This window comes from Canis aureus, chromosome 19 (assembly GCF_053574225.1).
Source record: "Canis aureus isolate CA01 chromosome 19, VMU_Caureus_v.1.0, whole genome shotgun sequence".
Lineage (NCBI taxonomy): Eukaryota > Metazoa > Chordata > Mammalia > Carnivora > Canidae > Canis > Canis aureus.
Genome location: NC_135629.1, coordinates 52632395 through 52642484, shown reverse-complemented (window position 1 = coordinate 52642484; position 10090 = coordinate 52632395). Strand labels below are relative to the sequence as shown.

The window sequence follows — 10090 nt, the reverse complement described above, 5'->3', positions numbered from 1 at the left end:
TGGGGGATCCCTGGGTGGCTCAGTGGTTTGGTGCCTGCCTTTGGCCCGGGGCATGGTCCTGGAGTCCCGGGATCGAGTCCCGCGTTGGGCTCCCCGCATGGAGCCTGCTTCTCCCTCTGCCTGTGTCTCTGCCTCTCTCTCTCTCTGTCTCTCATGAATAAATAAATAAAATCTTTAAAAAAATTTTAAAAATCATTATGATTTATCACTTTGAAGATAAATCCTTATTTTTCTGATTCCAGAGCCTGCATCCCCTCCCTCCTGCCCATGTACATGCCACCACTTACAGCAAAAGGTGTTTTAAAATTATCAAATAATTTTCTTCCTATGGACTTTACCATCTTTTTGTCAACCTGAAATTGTCAGGAGACAATAATTGAGCAAAAGCGTGCATTTGAGATCAAAGTATTGCAACTTGGGTGCATAGATTTTGTAGCAACCCAAATAGTGTCCCACTACCCAAGCAAAAGTCAGGGTTTTTTAAAGCAAAGCAATTTTATACATTTCTCAGTGCTCATCAAGTATACTCTTAACTGTTGAATCACTATATTGTACACCTGAAACTAAGTATAACACTGTGCATTACACTGGAACTAAAATTAAAAATAGAAGGATAAAAAAATAGAGGCAATGAAAAAACACACACACACACATACACAAACAAGATAAGTGTACTTTTATCCCCTGTATCTATTTCACCCATCCATTTACCCACCTCCCCTCTGGCAAACACCAGTTTATCCTCTGTATTTACAGGGTCCATTTATTTGTTTGTCTTTTTTTCTTTGTTCATTTGTTTTGTTTCTTAAATTCCACATAGGAGTGAAATCATATGGGATTTGTCTTTCTCTGGTGGATTCATTTCACTTAGCATTATATCTCCAGGTCCATACAAGTTGTTGCAAATTATTGGGTGTCTTTATTTCTCATGGAGGAATAGTATTTCATTATGTGTATATGCAAAAAATAAAAATAAAAACATATATATACATATGCATATATACGTATGTATACACCACATCTTCTTTATCCATTCATCCTTTGACAGGCACTTAGGTTGTTCCATATCTTGGCTACTGTGAATAATGCTGCAATGAACATGGGAATGCAGATATCTCTTCAACATTTGTTTTAAAGCCTATTATGTTTTTTCCTCATTTTTAGAATTTTAATGTTATTTAATAAAGAAAAAGTCTATCTAACATCTATTAGAAGATTTTGCTATTTCAACCCAAATTGTTCTTTGAAAAACACATCTGCCCCTCTCACAAAGCATTAGTCAGTGATCTTTTTTCATTTTATGGTGGAATTCTGTTATAGTGCCTCATTTACCATTTAACTCTGGGATCTTACACAGTCCTTGACCTAAATCATTTAGTAAAGATTTGACTAATTAATTAATTAGTGGCACATCTAGATTCAAAGCCCCTATCAAGATCTTTCAGATCCACTAATCTGACATCCTCTTTGCCTCTTCCGTATTTTTCCTAAGGACTACCAAAGTGCAGAATAGGGACTTTCCAGGATTTGTTGTTCAATGTCCCTGGGACAGTGTTTTTTCAAACATCTGATCATTTGGCATGCTTTTAAAAGTAAAGTCTCAAGATCCATCAACTCCATATCTAGATATATGCCCCTGACAATTGAAGGCAGAAACTCAAATAGAGAATCTTGCCAATATTCATACCAGCATTAATCACAATAGCTAAGAGATAAAAACAGTCGAATGGATAAACAGAATGGTAAATATGCATACAATGAAATATTATTCAGTCTTAAAAAAAACTGAAATTCTGATACATGTCACAACATGGTTAAATCTTGAAAATATTCTGCTAAGTGAGATAAATCAAACGAAAAAGGATAAGCACTGAATGATTCCACTTATATGAGGTACCTAGAACAGACAAAGTCATAGAGACAGAAAATAGAAGAAGTTTCCAAGGGTTACTAGGAGGGGAAATGAGGAATTGTTGTTTAATGGGGACAGAGTTCCTATTTGGGATGATGATAAAGTTCTGGCAATGGATAGTGTGATGGTTGTACAATATTGTGAATGTTCTTAATGCTACAGTATTGTACACTTAAAAATGCTTAGAATGGGGATGACTGGGTGGCTCAGCGATTTAGTGCCTGCCTTCAGCCCAGGGCATGATCCTGGAGTCCCAGGATTGAGTCCCACATTGGGCTCCCTGCGTGGAGCCTGCTTCTCCCTCTGCCTATGTCTCTGCCTCTCTGTCTCTCTCTCTGTCTCTCATGAATAAATAAAATCTTTTTAAAAAATGTTTAGAATGGTAAATTTTGTTATATATCTGTTATATATATATTATATATATTATTGTGGACACTATATATGTATAACATATATACAATATACATAATAAATGTATAAATTATATATAAGTTATTGTTTAGAACATATAAATAATAAAATATATAAATTATATATTATTATTAAACATAAATATAAACATCTATTTATAAAATATAATAAAAATAAAGTACAATTGTTGTCATTTCTTTTTTCATAGTGGAATCTCAACCTCTTACCCTGGAGATGTTGACTGGGTAAGTCTGGAATAAGATGGGAAGCTATACATTAACAATAGCCTCAGATGATACTTTTGATAAAGCTTACATTTTAAAACTTTGCCCTAGGGCAACTGTTTCCAAAAGATTGTCCTAGAGACCAGCAAAATTCAGAATTTGTGAAAAATCCAAATTATCAGACCTAAACCCAGACCTACTAAGATAGAGACTTGGAGCTGAAACGCAGAAATCTGTTTAAACAAACACTCATGGTCATCTTGGTGCAAAGTTTGAGAACCATTACCCTAGTAGTTCCTGGGACCCTTTACTACTCAGCCATCTGCCTAATATGAATACAAAAAGTCAGTTGTCCCCAAGAGAAGATCTAAGAAAGACCGGAGACATTCTTCCAAGAGAGAAAAAGGACCCAGGAGGGAGGAGTCACAGCTGGCTCAACTGTTACTCTCTCCAAGGGATAAAGAGTTGGCAGGTCAGAGACACTTTTCTCCTGTGTGGTCCCTGCCTTTGAGGAGTCAAACTGATCAGGGAATGGAAAATCTATCGATCAATTTGTCTAACAAGCTTCAGAGGGGATTCAGTCCCCAGGGCCACAAAACCTGTAACACACCAACTTATCATCACCAAGGCCCATGTACCACTCTTAAGATACTCATGCTTTCTCCAGGAGAAATCAGCCAGGCCCTGTATTACAGGCTCTGTATCCTTTCTCTTTTGGGAAACAAATCTTTCTTCGTTACCCACGCTCCACAAGAGAACAAGATTCAGGGGAGTTGGCCCCTGTGGTAAGCCCACATTGCTAAGCATGCATAGCCCAGTAAGTGCTCTCGGTAATAGGGAAAGGAGGTGGTTGCGTAGAAAGAGCATTGACTATAGCATATGGCAGAGCCACCCTGTGATGTCTGTGCAGAAGGAGCCCTATGGACCTATTGCTTAGCTTAGGAGAGTTAATGGCTACACTATTTGTTCAAAGCCAAACAACTTGCTGTTGTTAGTGAGCTTTTACTTTGATTGTATGTTATTTGGGTGAGTGGGTGATGGAGATTATAGGAATGAGGAAGAAGAGGCTAAGCACAGTTCACTCTGGGATACCATAGCATTTTCCAGAACTACGCTGTGTAGTGATAGTTACCAGTCAGAGATGTACAAATGGATGCCCCCACGTACTGAGAGATTTTTAGGTCATTTATCATGAAGTATTGATCTTCTCTTGTTTTCTCCCATCATTTGCTCCAAAACTCCAGTGCCTCCATCTTCACTCAGCCTAAATAAATCCTTTCTTTAAAAAAAAAAAAAAAAAAAAAAAAAGATTATTTATTTATTTGTTTGACAGAGAGAGAGAGCACAAGCAGGAGTAGTGGCAGGCAGAGGGAGAGGGAGAGGGAGAAGCAGGCTCTCTGCTGAGCAGGGAGCCCAATGCGGGAGTCAGTCCCATTACCCCAGGATCAGGACCTGCGCCAAAGACAGATGCTTGACCAACTGAGTCATCCAGGCACTCCAACAAATCCTTTCTGAATCCTTCTTTGCCACCTTCATTTGCTGGGGGAACATCTCCTGTTTCTTCAAAAGGACCTGTCCTTCCTCCTCCTCCTTCACCTTTATCTGTGATTCTTTTAGAACTTTTCAAGAGTGAAGAGTCTGTTCCCTGGAAATTAGGGCTGCAGTAGGTAAGACTGGGGCAGGGTGGCTAAGGGAGGAAAAGTGAAATGCACAGGAAGGTCCAACATCCAATTCCCTCTTGACATTCTACCCTTTTGCCCTGGGAACATTCTATGGGACATTGAAATTCACATGTCCCTTTCTCATAGTTCTCTGGATCATGCTTGGGTATGAGGTCTCATCCTTAAGTAGTTACATGGAATCATTAGCAAGACATTGGGCTAATTTATTCACCTATTTGCCTTTGTTCCTCTTCCCCAAAAAAGTGACTTGGCCCCTTCAACATTAATGATGTGAGGTTTTCCAACCCCATTCCCTTTGACTCTAGTTTTGCCTGCCTTAAATCTATCTTTCATTTCAGGCACCAGGGAAAATTGTGATATGGATCATGTTACTCCTTTGGTCACAGTCCCTACATAGCCCCTTCATCAATTTTTTTTTTCAAGGTTTCCAGAGATGTGGTCTCTGTTCATCTGTCCAACCTCATTCTTCATTATTCCCATGTCTTACTTTCTGCTTCAGCACATTGCTAACAGCACGTTGTCCCATGTTGCCTTTTGCTTATGGGCCTTTTCCCTTGCTGCCTTCTCTGCCAGAAGAGCCTATATTCAATCATCAACCTAGACAACTCCTTGCCCAGAGATCTCTTCCTCCAAGAATCCTTCTCTGACTCCATCACTTCAGGCTAGATTTGGAGCTGCTTTCTGTACTTCATTCTGCAGACTGCCTTTATCTTAGCATTTAATTCACTGTGTTGCAATGTCTGGTTTCTGTATCCATCACTACTCCTAGAAGGCAGGCTCTCTCAGGACAAAACCATACCATTAATCTTTGTTTCCCCAACAGCTAACACTTAGCCTGTTCCAAAGAAGCCCTTCTTGGACTAGACACTAGAAACAGAATAGAAACATAGGACAAACAGTGCATTTGATGCATGAGGAAAGTATACATGACAGATGGTTGTATCCTCCACCTCTAATTTATAACCTCTGGTCCTAAGATAAAATGTTTCTAACGTGTGAGAAACTCTTTTTAAAAATGAATGCTGTTATTCATTATTTCATGGCCCATTTGAATCGTAATCCAGCCTCTGTAGGAAATGAAATTGTTTTGCTTGATTATAATGTCGTTGATGACATTAACATGCATAGCACACTCCAGGAAATACCCAGAATTGTGGGTATTTCCTGTGCACTCTCTGATAGTCTGCTTAATAAAACAGCTCGGAATGCAAGAGAGTAAGCCACACTTATTAGAAGTCAAGGGAATCTTTTGCAAACTATCGTACTTTATTTATTTATTTATTTATTTATTTATTTATTTATTTATTTATTTATGATTTTGCTTATTTATTCATAGAGACACACAGAGAGAGGCAGAGACACAAGCAGAGGGAGAAACAGGCCCCATACAGGAAGCCCGACATGGGACTCAATCCTGGGTCTCCAGGATCACACCCCAAGCTGTAGGCGGTGCTAAACTGCTGCACCACCAGGGCTGCCCCAAACTATCATACTTTAAAGATGAGTCATGACCATTTGCTTAGAAAACCTCTCACCAGAAGCCAGCAGAGATCATTCAAACTACTCACCCCCTTAATGGTCAGAACAAAGGTGTTTGTTTGTAGTTAAACAATTTGCCTCTGATCTGATCATTTTTATCATTCCAGGGACACTCTGTGCTTTGGGATTTTTGTGGGTTTTCTTTTTTTGAGATAAAATTGGCATGTAAAATTATATTAGTTTTAGGTGTACAACATGATTCAATATATTGCACATATAAGGGTGCCTGGGTGGCTCAGTCAGTTAAACATCTGCCTTTGGCTCAGGTCATAATCCCAGGATCTTGGGATCAAGCCACAAGTATGACTCCCTGCTCTGTCAGAAGGCTGCCTCTCTCTCCCCCTCTGCCAATCCCCCCTACCTATGTTCACTCTCTGTCAAATAAAGTCTTTAAAACTAAATAAATAAATATATATATTGCACATATAATATTCGACATATTTTAAGTCAATAAGTCTAGTTGACATCTGCCATCATACATAGTTACAGAAATTGTTTTCTTGTGGAAAATGTTTAAGATCTCTTTTCTTAGAAATTTTCAAATACCCCATACCGTATTATTAATTATATTCATGCCACACATTACACTCCATGACTTGCTTGTTTTATAACTAGAAGTTAGTGCTTTTGACCTCCCTTCACCCATTTTGGCCACCTCCTCCCTGCTACTTGGTTTTTATATCTAAGAAGACTGACAGGGATAACAGCCAATGGTGGCTTTTTTTCCTTTGTAGGTAGGGGCATTACAGAATAGTACATGTTCGAAAATACTTCTAACAAGGCAAAGCACAACACTGAAGATCACTTTATGATTTTATGCTGTTTGGCATACTGGGTTATAGGATCCATTCCTCTCTGTTTGGGTATAGGACCCTCAGGACCTGGAGTAGAGAGAGTAGGAAAGTGGACCTCAGATGAGTTCCCCCATCTTCCCAGCTTCATTTGAATCATCACCTTAATGTGAGTACTGCATCTGATTCTCATCTTTTTTGGGCTCATGTGTCAACATCCTGGTTTAATTTCTATCTTGCGCAGTATTTAATGAGCACCATTGAGGACATGACTCAAATTATATATATATATTTTATTGGAGTTCAATTTGCCAACATATAGTGTAACACCCAGTATTCATCCCATCAAGTGCCCCCCTCAGTGCCCATCACCCAATCACCCCGTCCACCCGCCCACCTCCCTTTCCACTAACACTTGTTCGTTTCCCAGAGTTAGGAGTCTCTCATGCTCTGTCACCTTCACTGATATTCCCCACTCATTTTCTCTCCTTCCCCTTTATTCCCTTTCACTATTTTGTATATTCCCCAAATGAATGAGACCATATAATGTTTGTCCTTCTCCGATTGACTTATTTCACTCAGCATAATACCCTCCAGTTCCACCCACGTTGAAGCAAATGGTGGGTATTTGTCGTTTCTAATGGCTGAGGAATATTCCATTGTATACATGGACCACATCTTCTTTATCCATTCCTCTTTCGATGGACACCGAGGCTCCTTCCACAGTTTGGCTATTGTGGCCATTGCTGCTAGAAACATCGGGGTGCAAGTGTCCTGGCGTTTCACTGCATCTGTATCTTTGGGGTAAATCCCCAGCAGGGCAATTGCTGGGTCGTAGGGCAGGTCTATTTTTAACTCTTTGAGGAACCTCCACACAATTTTCCAGAGTGGCTGTACCAGTTCACATTCCCACCAACAGTGCAAGAGCGTTCCCCTTTCTCCACATCCTCTCCAACATTTGTTGTTTCCTGTCTTGTCAATTTTCCCCATTCTCACTGGTGTGAGGTGGGATCTCATTGTGGTTTTGATTTGTATTTCCCTGATGGCAAGTGACGCGGAGCTTGCCAACAAGTGACATGTGCTTGTTGGCCATGTCTATGTCTCCCTCTGTGAGATTTCTGTTCATGTCTTTTGCCCATTTCATGATTGGATTGGTTGTTTCTTTGCTGTTGAGTGTAAGAAGTTCTTTATAGATCTTGGATACTAGTCCTTTATCTGATAGGCTACTTGCAAATATCTTCTCCCATTCTGTAGGTTGTCTTTGAGTTTTGTTGACTGTTTCTTTTGCTGTGCAGAAGCTTTTTACCTTAAGTCCCAATAGTTCATTTTTGCTTTTGTTTCTCTTGCCTTCATGGATGTATTTTGCAAGAAGTTGCCGTGGCCAAGTACAAAAAGGGTGTTGCCTGTGTTCTCCTCTAGGATTTTGATGGAATCTTGTCTCACATTTAGATCTTTCATCCATTTTGAGTTCATCTTTGTGTATTGTGAAAGAGAGTGATCTAGTTTCATTCTTCTGCATGTGGCTGTTCAATTTTCCCAGCACCATTTATTGAAGAGACTGTCCTTTTTCCGGTGGATAGTCTTTCCTGCTTTGTCAAATATTAGTTGGCCATGGAGTTGAGGGCCCATTTCTGGGTTCTCTATTCTGTTCCATTGATCTATGTGACTGTTTTTGTGCCAGTACTACACTGTCTTGATGACCACAGCTTTGTAGTGTGGAATCAGAAAAGACCCCGAATAGCCAGGGGAATATTGAAAAAGAAAACCAGAGCCAAGGGCATCACAATGCCAGATTTCAAGTTGTACTACAAAGCTGTGATCATCAAAATTCCTTTTGTGACTTTGGAGTGTTTTGTCTTATGATACTGAAATGGCTGAAACGTTGATATCCTCATTTTCCTTAGACATTTTCACCAATTCCTTAACTTCACAGAAAAAGGGTGTTTTGTCAAGCAACAAATGTCTAGGAAGCATCTGTCCCTGTCCCTGCAAGATGTTGATGGCCCCTAGTACACTAACCATTAAGAATTTGTTCATGTGTTTTATTATTTGGTAAAAACATTTTCTTTTTCTTCCTTTCTTTTTTCTTGAGGAGTAAACTTACATTCTGCTGATCCTGAAATAGTCTGTCCAGATATTTGAGATACTCCCAAATTTTCTCACCTCTGAGATATACTTATCTGTCCCTTTTCTGCGTCCCAGACAAGGCAGATAATCCAGATTAAGTTACAAGGTTTCACTGGATCTCATGTTTCACATTTGCATTAGATTGAGTTTGGGCCATTTTATTGCTAAGGTTCGAAGTTGTTCTTAACTTTTTAGATCTGATGATTCTAAATAAAGGGGATATATGGGTGTCTTAGTGGCCAATGGATAGGGGTTGATCAACATTATTAAATATCTCACGTAATGAATAACAGAATGTTGGATTCCTAAATTTTATAATGTTAAGGCTTTTATGGCCAATGCTTCACTTCAAGAAATAAAAAAGGTAGAGAGACTCTAGAGTCTATCCAGTGCCTATTTCATATTCATTTCCTGCTTCAATCATCTAGCTGATGAGTTGGCAATATGGAACCAAGAAATCAAACAAGTGTTTCAGAATTTTTACTCCTGGGATTTTCTCAAGACTCAGTGCATCAGCCCATTCTATTTGGGCTATTCTTGTCCATGTACCTGGTCACCGTGCTTGGGAACCTACTCATCATCCTGGCCATCACCTCTGACTCCCACCTCCACACCCCCATGTACTTCTTCCTCTCCAACTTGTCCTTTGCTGACATCAGTTTCACCTCCACCACGGTCCCTAAGATGCTGGTGAACATCCAAACACAGAGCAAATCCATCACCTATGGAGGCTGCATCACCCAGATGTATTTTTTTATGGTTTTTGGAGGTATGGACACTTTCCTCCTTACTGTGATGGCCTATGACCGGTTTGTGGCCATCTGTCACCCCTTGCACTACACAGTCATCATGAATCCACAGCTCTGTGGCCTCCTGGTTCTTGTGTCCTGGTTCATCAGTTTCTCATACTCCCTGATCCAGAGTTTGTTGATGTTGCGGCTGTCTTTCTGCACCAACTGGGTAATTCCACACTTTTACTGTGAACTAGCTCAGGCCCTCACCCTTGCCTGTTCAGACACATTGGTCAATCATATCCTGCAATACATGGTGACTGCCCTTCTTGGCATTGTTCCCTTCTCAGGGATCCTTTTCTCCTATACTCGAATTGCCTCTTCAATCCTGAGAATCCCATCAGCTAATGGGAATTATAAGTACAAGGCATTTTCTACCTGTGCGTCTCACCTCTCTGTGGTTTCTTTATTCTATGGGACAGGGTTTGGTGTGTATCTCAGTTCTGATGTATCTTCCTGGAGAGGCATGATCGCCTCGGTGATGTACACTGTGGTCACCCCAATGCTGAACCCCTTCATCTACAGCCTACGGAACAGGGACATCAAGAGGGCTCTACAAAAAGTCCTGGGGAGAATATGTTCAGTGATGGGGACACTAGTCCTGGTTTTTTGA

General features: G+C 40.1%; 1 protein-coding gene across 1 annotated transcript; it reads left to right on the top strand.

The window, feature by feature from the left end:
- Positions 1–9130: 9130 nt before the first annotated feature.
- Positions 9131–10090, top strand: LOC144291131 (olfactory receptor 7D4-like). The gene has a single exon (XM_077860855.1). It carries the CDS (start codon positions 9131–9133, stop codon positions 10088–10090), a length of 960 nt encoding a protein of 319 aa, XP_077716981.1.

Excerpts from the sequence above, each read along its gene's own strand:
- LOC144291131 (XM_077860855.1), top strand. The coding sequence starts at position 9,131 with ATGGAACCAAGAAATCAAACAAGTGTTTCAGAATTTTTACTCCTGGGA.